At 40.5% G+C, this 16,712-nt stretch overlaps 1 protein-coding gene across 1 annotated transcript; it reads right to left on the reverse strand.

The window, feature by feature from the left end:
- Positions 1-140: 140 nt before the first annotated feature.
- On the reverse strand, positions 141-13,887 carry LOC134319793 (adenylate cyclase type 3-like). The gene is made up of 20 exons (XM_063001044.1): positions 13,480-13,887; positions 12,163-12,312; positions 10,108-10,241; positions 9,887-9,998; positions 9,343-9,470; positions 8,765-8,923; positions 8,511-8,679; positions 7,363-7,479; positions 7,041-7,141; positions 6,583-6,744; positions 5,577-5,664; positions 5,204-5,320; positions 4,833-5,098; positions 4,616-4,697; positions 4,271-4,429; positions 3,547-3,693; positions 3,260-3,376; positions 2,131-2,257; positions 1,855-1,979; positions 141-582 (listed from the first exon to the last, which is right to left on the reverse strand). Exons 1-20 carry the CDS (start codon positions 13,870-13,872, stop codon positions 397-399), a joined length of 3,039 nt encoding a protein of 1,012 aa, XP_062857114.1. The 5' UTR covers positions 13,873-13,887; the 3' UTR covers positions 141-396.
- Positions 13,888-16,712: the final 2,825 nt, after the last annotated feature.

A 16,712-nucleotide genomic window follows, 5' to 3' on the forward strand; every position in this document is an offset into this window, starting at 1 on the left:
TAGAACTACAAAGTGCTTCTATATGGTAAGTGGAGCTGATAAAATGGACAGTGAGTGTAGAAACAAGGAGGTGGTTTTAATGTTATGGTTGATCTGTGTATATATAAAATCCAACAAAGGAAGTAAAACATCATGAGTCATGAGTTTAGTCTATTTTTATTTACAGTGTGTAATGTCAGAGCTTTGATTGCAGTGTATACTAGTATCCAGATGTATCCAGTCAGGCCCTTATTAAGATATCATGCAGGACACTGTATCACATTACAAGCAGTTAATGGTTTATTAAAGATGGTAGTGCTACATTTCTACAGCTGGTTAGTTATAGGCCTTTTGACTGTGGTTGAATTCACCATATTTCATATCAGGGGATTTCCTAAGCTGCTTGTGTACTTGTCCTCAGGTCCAGGCGGGTATCTGATGAGGCAGTGTGGGTAAAACAGTAGTGCCGTTATTACCAGGTGGTTTATCTTTCCCCTTCATGAAGAAGGTGAGCAGTTCTCCTTTACCCTTTACGTAGATGGGGCCCCTGCGTACAAATCGGAATCCATACTCTCTCAGAATCTTATAGCAGTCCTCCACCACCTGGGGGTAGCAGATATAATGTTAAAAACTTACATACTGTAGTTTACACAAAGTCATTGTAAGATAAAGATCAAGAAGGCCAGCTCCATAGTGGGGTCTGAACAGGACTCAGTTCAGCAGGTAGCAGAGTTAAGAATGCTCACAAAGCTTAACTCGATTATCAAAAACAATTCACACCCACTTCATACCCTGGAGGTGTTTCGACAGAGCACCTTCAGTCACAGACTGATTCCTCCTAAATGCAGGACTGAACGCTACAGAAAATCTTTTCTTATAACTGCTATCAGCCTGTTTAACAATTCATAATAATCCAAATAAATCATTTATAATAAATACCTACTTCTGTATGCTATGCATGCACCATTAAACCAATGTTTACATACCTCAATAAATACTAATTTTGTATGCTATGCATACACCATAAAAAGTTTACGTATATAGTACCATACTGTACATTTTTATTCGTATTGCTTGTTTTTACACTGTAAGTGAATGTTGTATGTATACAAGAAGTTGTTGTTGTCTGATGTGAGCTGCTGTAACAAAGAAATTTCCTGCAAAGGATCAATAAAGAATCTGTCTATCTATCTATCTATAAAGCTTTTTTTTTTATTTTTTTTTTATTTCTTTTCACGTGACCGGGTTTCATAAAGAGTGGTATTACATATATTACATATGGAGAGTCACACACTGCAATCCATGAATCAACCATTCTTGTGCAGACTCCTCAACCGGCCAGCAGCGGCCACAGTTGCAGCATTTATGAGGAAATAATTTGACCATTCCTTCCTCAAAACAAGGCAGTTGTGCCTGTTTGGGCACCCGGCTGGTCGATGGCACACCTGAGATTTGAACTTGAAAGCTTGAGATCTAACAGTTGGTCGGATAGCACATTACACCACTGCGCCAACTGTGCGTCCAGGATAAAGCACTGAACAATCCTGCTGGCCAATGCAAGTGAAGTCTCCGGCTGCTTCTTTACACCAGCCAGTGGTAGTTTCTCACAAAGTACCGTATTGCATACACAGTATTACGCTATGCTTTATGTGTTCTTCTACTACTTATCCCAGTGACTCCACCAGACAACAGGAGTCACTGTTGTAGCGACAATGAGGAGAAACTCCCTAATTCCCTCTGACATGATTAACTGTGTCTCTTGAGCGCTCAGTCAGGATGGTAGCACCTCCGAGACTCGAACTCAGAATATACAACAGGTGTGGTGTTAACTACTGGGGTTTACATACTCTACTAGTTTGTGTGTGTGTGTTTTACCTGGATATTACCCATAACTCCAGTGGACTCCATACGGCTAGCCACATTTACAGTGTTTCCCCAAATATCATAGTGAGGCTTCCGAGCTCCGATCACACCTGCCAACACACCCCCCATATTCAAACCTGAAAACACACACACACACACACAATAAATAGTTGTGATTTTTGTAAATATAAGATTTCTCTGGTTAATAACTGGAACACTTTTGTTGATGTGGCCTTTGGTGTAAATAAATTCCTGAAAGAGTTTTTGGTTCAGGATGTAAAGACTCACCGATACGCAGCATGAAGCTGTTGAAGCTCTGTTTGTTTAGGTTATTCAGTGTGACCTTCATCGCTAAAGCGAAATCAGCCAGATCTGCTAAGTGCTGCCATCTCTCCAAAATACACTGATCCTCCTCCTAACACACAGACACACACACACACACACACACACACACACACACACACACACACACACACACACTTTATTACATGTGAAGATTGTAAAATCATCTGACTGTGAGCTGTCATGTAATTATTTCATGTATATATACAGAAGATGCAGCATAGTAAAGTTCTGACTGGAACCCAATAGAGATGCTGTGATCTGATAAGCAGATCTGGCATCCTCCAAAGTGATGTAAAGTACTGTAAGTGTTCAGTTCCAGTCAGTGCTGGTAATGGTGTTGCAATCAGTTACAAATTAGAAGAAGAAGATATACTTTATTTGTCATATATACATATACACGTGTGCAGTACAATGAAATTCTTTCTTCGCATATCCCAGCTTGTTTGAAAGATGGGGTCAGAGCGCAGGGTCAGCCATCGTACAGCGCCCCTGGAGCAGACAGGGTTAAGGGCCTTGCTCAAGGACACAACAGTGGCTGCATAGCAGAGCCTGGATTTGAACCACCAATCTTCTGGTTGATAGCCCAAAGCTCTACCCACTAGGCTACCACTGTCCCTATTAAAGGGGGCAATGACTTTTTCACAAGCAAGATATGGTTGTTTCCTGAATAAATCTATTACATAAAAAATACATTTGTTTTATATATATATATATATATATATAGTATATACAGTATATGTTTCAGCCACACTCATTGCTCGGAGGTGTATAAAACTGTTTCCGTTTAAATGGGAACAGATTTCCACAAATCCACTCCAAAATCTTATAAAAAGTGTTCATAGGAGAGTGGAGGCTGGACACTCGAGTGGCGCAGTGGTCTAATGCACCAGCACACCACAATTCACAAATTCAAATTCCAGCAGAGCCACTGATCTGACCAGGGGTCCAAACAAACACAATTGACCATGTTTGATATTAATGGCCATGGTTTAGGTAAGGGATGCACAACAAACTCATGCCCTAGTGTCCACATATTTTGGCCATGTAGTGTAAACGCACATGCTTATCTTACCTTGCGGTTGCTGTATCCATTAGTGTTACTCTCTGGTGTCACACCCGAAGCAGCCATGTACGTGCTGCCAATCGTCTTTATTTTGGTGATACAGAGAAATTCCTGCCGGTCCAGCAGCTGAATGGGGTTCAAACAGCAAATAAATACAAGTTTTGCAAAAGTTCTTTTTATTTGACAGAAAAGCTTTATATGGACATCCATTATATGGATAGCTCAGAGGCTGTGAAAAAGAAGAAGTCTGAATGGAACCAGTTTAAGCTAAATGAACTGAGAATAGAGGAACTGACCGAGTCAAAGTCTGAGATGATCTCGTTGAGGATCCTCAGGCACTCAATGCCGCCATTGTTGATGCTCTCCTCCGTGTAGAAGTCCGAGAAGTTCGGGATTGATGCAAACATCACTCCGATCTCATCATACGACTGGCTGTACAACTCCTAACACACACGTGAAGATAAAAACACACAGTAGGCCCAGATAGTTTAAAGAAAACTACTTAGTTAAAAGCTAGTTTTCCTCAAACCATGTGTGAGAAAAAGCAAAAGAGAGCTTAACCAATGATATCACTGTGTCTGTGACATGCAGGGGGTCCAAACATCAATGTAAAGGCATAAGCTAGAGGGGACCATTAGTTATAAATAAAAGGGAGTCTAAGAATTATAGTTGAGGCCTTACATTGCTTGATACAGACACAGTGATGTCAGTAAATTAGTTTTGTATTTTTTTTGTTTATGAATAGTTAAAATACTGTCACTTTTGAAAGCTCTGCCAATAAACATACTTGTATTTTATTGCTTTGTACCATTTTGGAAATAATTAAATTTCCTGGGCACTCTGGCAACCTCTACATGACACAAACAATGGCTGCAAACTCTAGGAAATAATGTTGCAGCAGCAAGAAGTTCCTCATCTAGCCTTTTTTCACTAAAACATCCAGCCCAGCCAGACCAGTGGGACCATGGCAGTGGCAGTGATGGTAATGGGATTCATGGATTCTGTAAGCAGATCTCGTACCTCGTCTCGTTTTTTGGAGCCTAGAAAGTGTCTGGCGACGTGTTCAGGCAGCATGTTGGTGACCAGAGCCTCGTTATATGTCCTCATCTCATACACGCGTTCTTTTTGATCATGAACCTCAATCTTCCAGAGAAACAACTTACGTGACTGACGTTCCACCTGAGACAAAAGAGTTCCTTTACTATAAATAAATATAATTATTAATGACAATAATAACAATGATGATTAATGATGTATTCTCTTTTTGTACATTATAAAAATACTAAACACTATTTAAATAAGTATTGATTATTATTATGTTAGACAATATTCATTACAGTGTATGTTACTGTGTGTGAGACGCACATGCCGAGCAAAGTAGTAGAAGCTAATCATCATGATGACTATCATCACTGTCATCAGATATTTGGAAGGAACCAAGAAATACCTGCATATACACACACACACACAAACACACACATCAAAGTAATGATAAAGTGTAAAAAACATAACCTGAAGTTACTGACAACAGTATAAACACACCCTCACCTGTAGTTCAGGTAGAATATAAACACACCCTCACCTGTAGTTCTGAAAGCGGAAGAAGTCGTAAATTTCATAGATGTTTCTCCAGCTGTAGATGTCAACGGCGGTTGTTGCCACAGTGATCAGCATCATTAGAGCCAACTTTACGAGATGGCTGACCTGGACGAGCATTGTGGTTGCCACAAGCGAGAGCACGGCTATGAAGCTGTAGTGTTTGGGGTTATCGGCACAGCCACCAACACCCTTAAATGGTAAACTGGAGCTGATGTTCAGCAACTGGATGGGGGGTTCAACACAACTAAGCTACACACACACATAAGCACAAGGTTGGCGTTACTATAGATGAATATAAAAATGCAGAATTAATAAAAAGGAGAAAAAATGAAAACACAAACAAATTCTTCTCACCATGTCGGCCACCTCTGCCATCGCTAGAACAAAAATGGCCGCCATCGCCCAGGTGTTCCGAGCCCATCGTGTGTGATCGATCCACAATGAAAATGACACGAGTCTCTCTGGGAATAGCTACAACAAACAAAAATAAAACAAAAAGTGATTAACATCAAAGAATAAACAGATTATAAAGCCAAAAAAAATAAAGAAAAAGAACACGACACAAGACAAGAACACACAACTCCAACTCCACACAACTCCAACTCCACACAACTCCAACATCAACATTTAGAACCTCAGACAAAAACACAAAGGCAGAAACAATCAGAGGCTCCACTAATAGATTTAGCAATACATGAACTATTGTCTAATTTAGTATTTGCTTTACTCGTGGAAAAATGGCTGCCAGGGAGCAGATGGTCAGGATGATGAGCAGAACTTCAGCCACTGCCAGCGTTACATAGTTCACCGTCAGCCTATCAGAAACATCATAAAAACAACATTAATTTAAGGATTTCCATTTCACAACATAAGACGTTTAACTAACTCTGAGATGTTTAAATGCTGACTTAATGTTTTTCACAGGGTATCACCCACAGGTACAGCTCAGGGTAATTTAAATTAGCCAATACACCTTCAGCATGCCCCTTTTAGGTATGTGAAAGGAGAACCAAAAGGAACCCACACATAGGTATGGAAAGAACACAACATGGGGATGGAACAGGTCACACATTACTGTACCTTTAATTGGCAGTAATATGGGTGTGATTTGAGCAGGAATTTTGGGCCCTTCTGTGCTTTGCTAGAGACACTATATAGGCAAAAGTATGTGGACACCACTCCTTTTTACTAAAATAGGCATTTTATCCACACCCATTTCTAACAATGCCTACAAATTGTGGCAACGGTCTTTTCTGTTCCAGTATGACTGGGCTTGAGGTGACCTCAAGCCCACCAAACACCTTTGGGATGAATTGGAACACTGGTTGCAAGCCAGGCCTTGTCCAACATCAACGCCTCACCCCATAAATGCTCTTTTAATGAAAGGGTACAGATTTCCACATTTTAAAATGGAATGTTCAACAAGCTCATATGTCCATAGATGTCAAACTTTTGGACATATAGTGGTTTTGAGGGACACTGCAGGAAGGTGGGTACACAACATATTCTTAACTAGAAGAAAGATAATCAGTGTTGGCTCAGCAGTTAAGGTTAAAGCTCAGCCACTGATAATTTGCCACTGTTGGGCCTCCGAGCAAGGCCCTTTATCCTCAATAACTTGGAAGTGTTTTTGGCTACACACGTCAACATGCTGTGAATGTACTGAGGTTTTACAGATATATTAAAAGTTACAGTGATGTTGAGTACATGTTCTTCTTTGATTGTAGACTCACTGTGGGTCGATGAGAACTTCCATAGCCGAGGTGAAGAACAGAACCACACAGCTGCAGCTGAGCGCCACACCCGTCTGCCGTTCTTTTTCAGATAAAAATAGAGACTCGTGTTCCGAATCTATGAAGCGCAGAGAGAGTGCGGCGGTGCTCCTCTCCTTCATCCTGACAACAGAGGAAAGGAGAAAAAAAATGACTGGAGAATAGGGGAGAGGAAAAGAAATGACTGGAGAATAGGGGAGAGGAAAAGAGATGACTGGAGAATAGGGGAGAGGAAAAGAGATGACTGGAAGGGGGGTTAGAGTCTAGGAGCGAAGGAGAGGCCTGGAGAGGAGAAAAAAGGTCGAGAAGAGAGCAGAACAGATCCCACCCGATGTTCAATTCATGTTTAGTAAGGCCATGTTCAAGTTCAATACGACCTTGGCTTTGGCGTCTGTGTCTGCGATAGTTTGTGTGCTCACGTTTCTTCAGACTCTCTTTCGAGCAGTGCTTTGGTTAATAGTCTGTTCCGCTCCTGTTCGTTCTCCATCCCTCCATCGTCCTTGCTGCCCAGCTGCAGCTTCTAAAACACAACCAACATTGATGAAATAACCTTTAAACTGAAGCAACTTGGCTTGTGATGATACAATTCAAGCAACTCGGCCCTGTTCATAGGCCCAACAGAGCTGACGAGGCTTAAACCTATGACTTTTTAATTAATAATGTCAGTGATGTGTTTTAATGAAGTTCTGTTCTTTAATGTAATCATAAAACAATTCCAAAACAAGGAAATCTTCATCTGACCTTTGAATCGTCTCCGTCCATATCATTTGTGATGGCTCGGACCGAACTCACACTGCCCTTGGTCTCCATCGTAGCAATGAGTGGAGCAGCACTCCCATTGGTCATGGGTTCAGCCATCTAATAAAAGCAGTTAGAGAATATGGACAAGGGTGGGATTATAGAGAAAAAAACATATACAGTGATACCTTGTAACTGAACGTCCCCTAAACTCAAAATTTATGAAACTCAACGCCCTTCGTCAAGAAATTTGTACCCTTAAACTCAGCATTTCCTCAACTCAACGTGTGTAAGAAATAAACTCAACGTGTGTGCGACTGCTGCTTTGTTCAGCGCTCGGCTTGAGCGGTAAAACGTCATCAAAGTGCGAATACAAGACGAATCTGCATTTGTGTGGAATAACCATCAAATTCACTCTGAAAGCTCCACATGTATCTATCTGGATTTTTCTTCTGTTTCACTTTTAAACTTGTGTTACAGCTCGGGGTTCTGAGAAATTGTGAAAATCAGTTTTTCTGAGAGAATCTAAAACTCTTATCGTAAAAAAAGCCTAATGTGACTCAATGTATTAAAAGAATGACACAGAAACCTTAAACTCTTAATTATTACTGCTCATAAATTCTTGCCACAATAAAGAAGTAAGGCTAAAGTGCAGGTTTTACTGTATTCTTATATAAATTTTTAGTTTTTCAATTGTATTTCAGTGTTTTTTACATAATATTTGTGTTATTTAAAGTGTATAAGTGTCAAAAACAACCCCATTATTAGCCTAAAATATATGCAGTTCCACTGGACCATGAAACGCATTAACAGGTTTTCCATACATCCTTATTGAAGAAAATACCTTAAAACTCAACGCCACTCCCAGAACCAATTGACGTTGAGTTTCAAGGTACCGCTGTATATGGAATTTTAGTGCACAATTCAGCGAGGAGTCTTCAGCCACTGCTTAACACACACCAGACAGCAGTGGATTCTCACAGAGAGCTGTACGTGTTCGGAGTCTCATGTTATGCTTTATTTGTTCCTCCACTGCTCATGCCAGCATCCTAACCCTAACCCTAATCTAATATATTAAACCTGGTAGAGTTTCAGTCAGCAAAATTCATTGTGTGCATGATGAAACAGAGAGAGCTTTTACTGTTATTTACCCATCCGTTGCTGACTACGCCCTCTGTGGCCTTTTCCTTGGGAACGAGTACCAGGTAGGTGTCAATACCTTTCTCCATCAGGTAGTCACAACGGTCTCCTCCATTACCTGGCTCCAACTCAAACTCACCATGCAGACAATCCATCGTTGACTGGGAGATATGTACACGCCTTTACACACACACATATGTATAGTATAGTAGTATGGCATAATAGACTTTTATTTAATAATTTATTTGAAATGAAATATATTTACCCTGGGATTCCTCCGGACTCCATCTTGTTGGCGACTGTAACATCAGTGGACCAGACATCAAACTGCCAACGCTTTTGTCCCAAAACTCCACCCAGGACTGTACCTGTGTGCACCCCCACCCTCATGTCCACTTCTGTCTGAGTCTTCTCACGTACGTACCTGCGCACAGGTGAATATATGTCCTCATATACTAATCTAATCCTGTTTCCTGCATGTACCTGAGCACAAGTGAGTTCAGGTGAACACAGGTGAGTCTGTCACACAGTGGTAATCTAATTAAACCTGATCTAATCTTCTCTTTCTCTTGTCTTTGTGATCAGTTCTAATTTTATAGTATAGTCATAATTTGACAATCAACATTTAAACAGAAACAAATCTAAGCAAATAAATCCTTCATACCTGCCTAATAATTTGTGCTGTAATTTGAAGGGTTAGATTAAAGAAGCCTGCTGGTGGCAGTAGGAAGTAGAAGGGCTTTCTTGTTTAAGAAATAATTAATATTTTTTACTTTGAGAATAAAATCTGTTTGTGTGTTTATGTGTGTATGTTTATTTGTGTGTGTCTGTGTCTGTACTTACGAGATAGCTTTGACCATAGCGAGACCCATCATGATGGAACAGGCAGCGTGATCTTCACGATAATCTGGCAATCCACAAATACAGTAATAACAATCACCCAAAATCTTAATGCGCAGCTGATGGTGTTCCTGTACACACACAAACACACACACACAAACATAAATACACCCACACGCACACACAGAAGTATTTCATACACACAGGGAATGTACATTAAATCCTGTAAATAACTAACCCCAAACCTTAAATATAACCCTTAACCCTAACCATAACCCTAACCATAAACATAACACTAACCCTAATCCTAAATCTAACCCTAAACCTAAGCCTAAATCTAAACCTAACCTCAACCCTCACCATAACCCTAAACCTAACCCTAAGTCTAACCTTAAACCTAACCCTAAGTATTAAATGTATGCAGCAAACCCCCTGGACAGGTCACCAGTCTGTGCTGTAGTATAATTTGGTAGGAAGCTTAGCTTTGAATAGTATTTCAGTGGTGTGTGTGTGTGTGTGTGTGTGTGTGTGTGTGTGTGTGTCTTACAGCAGCTAGTTTGTCAAATCGGGCAAAAAGTTCGTTGAGCAGTTTGACGAGTTCCTGAGCGCTACAGGCCGATGAGAGCTGAGTAAACCCGACAATATCAGCAAACAGAATACTGAAATAAAGAGAGGCAGATATGAATGGTTTGTTACAGAGCAGTTTTATATTCCATATGTGTGTATATAGTATGTATATATATAAATATATACACTTGTGTGTGTTACCTGACGTTCTCGTGTCGGTACATGTACATCGTGTTGAACTGTTGAGCTTCCGATTTCTGATTGGCTTCATTCTTCATTCCTTGCAGCATCTCATCAGCAATGTGTTTTGGTAAAATAGATAACAACAACTCCTCCTACACACACACAAACACACACACACATCGATCAGTAAAACAGTAGGACCACCCTCTAAAAATGTGCATGTGAGCACCTATTTGGTAGCACTGGTGCATGTGAGGGTGAGGGATCTAACAGATGTTGGGCTGATGGTAGTTCCTTGTAGTTCACGTGTTGAATGTTAGGGCAGTGATGGCTCAGTGGTTAAGGTACTGGACTAGTAAACAAGCCACACCAAGCCCCGCCACCACCAAGTTGCCACTGTTAACCTTCGATTGCTCATCGTGTTCAGCTCATTGTGTAAGTCGCTTTGGATAAATGCATCTGCTAAATGCTGAAAATGTAAATGAATGTAACAGATCTGATCAGCATGAAGACCTGAGAGCCTTTAACAGAGACCAAATTGTTATGACTAGATTGAAGTATCTCCATAACAGCAAGGGGTGTCACAGGGAGACCCCACCAACAGTGGTATGAGCCAGAGGGATGAGCCAGAGCACATGAAGGTGACACATGATAACACAAGCAAGGAATACACTGGACTGCTCTTTGGTTCACCAAAAACACTACCTAATATCCTCAAATTCATCAAATGGGTGTCACACAAGTGGACTTTGGAAATGAACCTTTCCTGGTATGAACTCCATTAGGTGCACCACATCACCCAATGCACAGGCCAACAATGTTTATAGCACCGCACACAAATCTAGTGTTTAGACTAAAAGTTTTAAAAGCATAAGGATGTGAACAGATGGAAAGATTTGGGATTGTGGTCACACAGCATGCACATCTCCAGAGCATCGTAGCCATAGTGATATAAAACAGCTCGCCGCGCTCTGATTGGTCATCTGTTTTCCCCTGGCCCTGTCGTCTCCGCCAGTATTCTGGGAGTTTGACGCAAAGGAAAGAAGAAGCGGAAAAGACGAGCAAGGGGAAAGAAACGCTATAATGGGTTCTCCCGTCACTACACACACACACCCAGCTCTTACACACACATACGCACACAGCTCATTACTGTGATGTGTGCACCAAGCATGGCATTATTTGTTGCTGATTAGCCCATTACACAGTGTGAATGTTGCCAAACAGTGTGTGTGTGTGTGTTGTTCAGATTGTTGGATGCAAAATGTGATGCAGAGTTACAGTCATTTCACATCATGTGCAAACTTCCCATCAAATGTGATTCATAAAATAATCCAGGCAAAGATTTACACAGTTTAAAATAAATGTGATCTTTTTTTAACTGTTCTGCTTTGTTGTTCTATTTGTTGGCGAAACAACCATCAGACTTGATGATTTCCACCAGATGTTGCTTGTATCATTATGGTTCCTCCACTGCACATAACAGCTGCAGCAGAACCTTATGGCTTAAAAACATTGTTTGGTAAACATGAATTAATCCAAATGATGAAAATCAGGTGAAGGTTCATCCAGGTTTTATCCTTCGACCTTTGAATTGCAGTGCTGTGATCATTTTCAGTTTTTTTTAAGCTTCACCATGTCCAGTTGTTGTTGTTGTTGTTGTTGTTGAGACTGGGTCATAGAGGTGCTCATTGAGTTCTATTTGGGATATTTAGTAAAGACCCTGTTCCTGTCTACTGAGCTTCCAGTTCACCCACTGTTCCACTTTACTAATGCTTCAAGTGTGCACCCACAATTTGGTCTTTTAAAACTCATGTTTAAAATTTCAGATATGCAAATTATTAGAGCCTTTAATAGCTGATACACGCTGAGATATGTAGATTGCTCATTCTTGTTTTATAACGATTTTATATTGTTTTATTATTCATGATGTCATTTTTCTGACAGCCAGTATTAGTGATAAAATTCTTTCTGCATTACTCACACAGAATAAACCAAAGCTAATTACAGCACAGTATGGTGTGTGTGTGTGTGTGTGTGTGTGTGTGTGTGTGTGTGTGTGTGTGTAAATAGTACCTGTTGTTGGCTCTGCTCCTTCAGGGTGAGACTGACCTCCAGCGACTGTTTGGCCTCCAGAAACGCAGTTCGATATTTCCGATCAGACATGAAGTATGACATCACGCCCACGACCACAGAACCCAGGTACAACATCACATTAGCAAACAGCTAGACACACACACACACTTGGTTTGACCAATGCAGGTTTTGGGAAAAGTTTGTACACCTCTTAATTATATTCCATGTTTTGGTGTTTTTTGTATTTGAAAATAATTGAGCACGTTCTCCACAGCGAACAGACTCAGGTCTAATGCTTGCCAGCCCAGTGTAGTACACAAGTTCTGTTTACTGCCAGAATTTAACATAATATTTAATATAAAGAATAACAGCAATAAGGGTTTGGGTTTGATTACAGGGCTGTGCAGCCAGGGTCCTTTCTGTGTGGAGTTTGTTTTCCACACATGCTCTTCCTGTGCCCATGTGGGTTCCTCTGGGTTTCCTTTCCACAACACATGCAGTCAGGCTAATGTGAGTTACTTAAAATTGCCCTAAGTTTGTGTGTTTGTGTGTGTGAATGAAAAACTCAATTAGCTGGATCATACCATGAAGCATCAGTAGAATATTAATAAAGAATGAACTTCATACACGTATACTTGTATAAATATTAAAATCTTCTTTATTTTATTCATTTTCTTTGGTTGTTTATTTGATTTTATGACTCTGTACTGTGAGGTACTCGGGTGGCGCTGAGGTAAGGGTTTGAGGTGGATATGTCTGTGCTAATGCTAAACACTAACATTAGCCAAGACGTGTGTTTTGTCCCTTCTGATTCAGTCCCCACTGTTCTGTGGGACTCTGTGTCCTTGTCTGTCCTTGTTTACGCTTTACTTTCCTTACATGGTCCTAACTTCCTGTCCTTGTAAACAGACTGTGGCTGGTTCTTTCTCTAATCATTGCAGTTCTCAAAATTATTTATTCTACTGTGTTACGAGTGATGTTTCAGCAAACAAAATTGTGAATACGTTAGTGGTGACACTTCTTACCAATCATTTATTTACACGTCTGTCTGTCACATTTTGGTTGGTTGTAACAAAGCTTTGTGTTTTGTTGATATTATTGAGTAAAGATTTATCTCACACACACACACACACACACACACACACACACTTCTTGATTTCCAGTAGAGTATGTTGAGGTAAATAGGTTATAGCAAGGCTAGTTGTGATGTCATAACACAGTTGCTGGTTAGGTATTTGCTGATTGGTTGATTGGCTCTGCCCCTTTAACTCAAGACATTCATGGATATTCAGCTGCTTGTGTGTTTGTGCTTCTTACCTGTCGGACCAAAACAGAGCTCTGGAGGTCCCCAAGCATTCTCAGTGGCACAAGAACCGCCAGCATGGTCGTGTGAGCACCACACGCTATCACCACTAGCACCAGAATGTGTGCGAGCGGCAGTGGCATGGTCAGAAAAAATGAGAATGTGAAGAAGGTCTGCCATCCGACCGCATCATTTGCTTCATTAAACCCAGCAAAGTTAAATCCCACATAAAGAAGAATGTGAAGCGTGATTAGCAACCAGAGCGAGTACGGCACAGCGAGGTGCATCATGGCCTCTGGTAGCACGTGGAACCGACAGAGTGCATAGAGGACTGCGTCTGCTACCAGCCCGGCCACTGCAGCCGCCACCATCGCCATTTTGTCTGGCGTGAACACAACAGCACACATGATGATCACATAACAGTTAAACAGTGCAGCGAAGACCACCAGTACAAGCAGAGTGTCCTGTCTTTGCCGCAGGAAGTACGTCTGGTAGACCTGCTCAAGTGATGCTGGTGAGAAGGAGAGGCGCAAAAACTGTGGAAGGCAGGTGAACCCGCCGCATGTTCTCCTAGAATTCCGGCCAACTTCTGGTACAGCCACAGAGAAGTCGTTGCCTTCATTGAATGACATTGTGAGTGCCTACTAAGCTTTTTTACTAAATAAAATGGGAAGATCTCCGGCGATGTCACAGATTTGTGATTTTATGGTTCCCCAACTTCAGCTACCTTTACCTCAAATAAGGTAAAGACTTTAGGGAAAACCATGGAGAACTAGAATCCAGAACCTGGACTTCATCATGCAGCTAAAGTGATGTGTTCGTGATCATGTGTTGGTCTGATGTTCCACATCGTCCTCAAGGTGAATCTGTCAGAAGATCAGAAGAATTTCATGTCATTTCAAATTTACTCAGTTTACAGAAATCACCCCCTCCTCCTAATGAATGATCTCAGGTGTTCAGAAACACTGTATTTACATAAAATAAATCGTATGCTTGCAAACTTGTCAACAGTTTAGGGAAGGCTCTTTTCTGTGCCAGCATTACTGTGCCCATGTGCACAGACTGGTTTGGGAAACTACAGAGCCTGAACAGAGCCTGGACCCCCCCTGGATGCCCATGGTTTTAGAACTGAGTGTTCAACAAGCTCATGGTCAGGCGTCCAGATATTCAAAACAGCCAAATCACGGAAGCGGACATCTGTCCATGCACACTTTATAGCCAATAGAGTCAATAAAATAAGCTTTACAATGTATATCATTTATATAAAGCTAAAATGCTTTGATTTAAATTATAATAAATGCTGCTGGTGTTGGATGTGACTTTTTTAGCAGTCTAAAACATCTATTTATGTTGAATGAATTGCATTAAATATAACATGATATGATTGTTATAATAGAAGTGTGATTTATTTTTACTGCATTTAGCAGCCCATCTACAAATGTAACTGAATAAGGTACAAGTAATTAAGTGTTAAGGGCCTTGTTTAAGGGCCCAACAGTGGCAACTTGGTAGTGGTGGGGTTTAAACCCAATTAATTAATCCAATTAATAGTTCAGTACATCAATCTTTAAGCTACCACTGGCCTAAATGTGTATTTAAATCTAGAATATATACAATATATTCATATACATTTTATTAACTCAACGTTTCTGATTCAAAACTAAATAAAACAATAATACATTATAATAAAATATGGATATGAACCATCAATATAAAACATTAATATGAGCAAATACTGACAAGACTGAGTGAATAAGAACAGACTAAATACTCACCACTGTTCTGACTCCAACATCATCTTCCTCTTTTAATCCTTTAATAATCTATTAAGTTTTATAAATAAATCTGAATCTAAAAATATTTATATGAACATGAATCATGAGGATGCGCTGACGTGCTGCTCATTAGTTGATAATAAATGTGTGTTTGCTTTGAGGTGTTAGTGTTGATAAACTAAACGCCTGGTTGCTAGTGTGTGTTTCCCTCTGGAGATTTTGGAACGTCTCAAGGAACACCACTAATAATGTGCGCGCGCACACACACACACACACACACAGTATAAGGATGAATCTTTTTGAAAGGGGTTGGTATGGTGGGGGCATTTTTTTCCCTAATCTAATCATTGCCAGTTCCCCTATTGCAGTTCTCTTGCTGCCTGTATCACTCCTGTGCTGACTGAGGAGGGCTGCAGTCACCGGACAAGTATTTTCACCTGCCAGTGAGCAGCATGCCGAGAGTCACTCTATGAACTCCACAAATACCCCACTATGAGCGCAAGCGCTGGGGCCAAACAGCAGAGGTTGCAATTGTACAGAAGCAGTAAAGCCCTGTTGACCTTTCCTCCCACAGACATGGACAATTGTACCTGTTTGGGCACCCAGCCTGGTTTATAGCACCACATTGGATTCAAACTCCAGAGCTTGAGATTTCAGTGTCGTGGGCTAGCGAATTCGACAGCCACACCACCTGGGCAACAGTGTAAGGTAACGGTGAAAGTATCTGAAGACATAGATAAACAAATCTTCAAGCTATTTGATCAAAGTGATCAATTTCGATTTCTCCATTGCAGTTCCTTCAGCCACGCTGGCTGAGGAGAGCAGCACATGAGTATATGCTTCCTGAAATCTCTGGTTGCAATCATTATTGCTCACAAAACGTTTCTAGATAATGTCAGGCCCATCACACCTCTGACCAGGATGAAGTAGTTGGTAAAATAAAAGAAAGAAGCTACTATAAAATAAATCAAAATACATTCAACAAGTAATTTAACAAATGTATTTTTGTCTCACTCACTTGTACTTCACTTTGCTTCCACATGTGGGCGCCACAGTACAGAATACTCTAATTCAGTTCCGTTCGTTTGAATAAGGTTTTTTACCCTCTTTTTCCGAGGATGTGTCCAAATCCCAAGAGCAGTGTCCACTCAGCTTGACCATTTTTCAAGGTCATCATCTGTAGTCAATGTTTCTGAAATATACTTACCATTTGATTCTATTTTCATTAAGGTTTTTGGATGAACTTTTTGCATAATTTCTTCTTGTAAGTTCTTCCCTTTTCCCACCTGTCCAGAGATTTCTTCTAATCCTACATTAGTAGAGTCGCACTGTGTTTTTTACTACATTGTTCTGACTGTATAAAACCACATTGTTCTTCACTCACATCGTATTTGCTGATCCTTACTCATGTTTAAATTGTGTGTAACCAAACCATGTAAAGTCTGCTAATTAGACATACTATTTAGTACAGT

Source organism: Trichomycterus rosablanca, chromosome 9, assembly GCF_030014385.1.
Source record: "Trichomycterus rosablanca isolate fTriRos1 chromosome 9, fTriRos1.hap1, whole genome shotgun sequence".
Taxonomy (NCBI): Eukaryota; Metazoa; Chordata; class Actinopteri; order Siluriformes; family Trichomycteridae; genus Trichomycterus; species Trichomycterus rosablanca.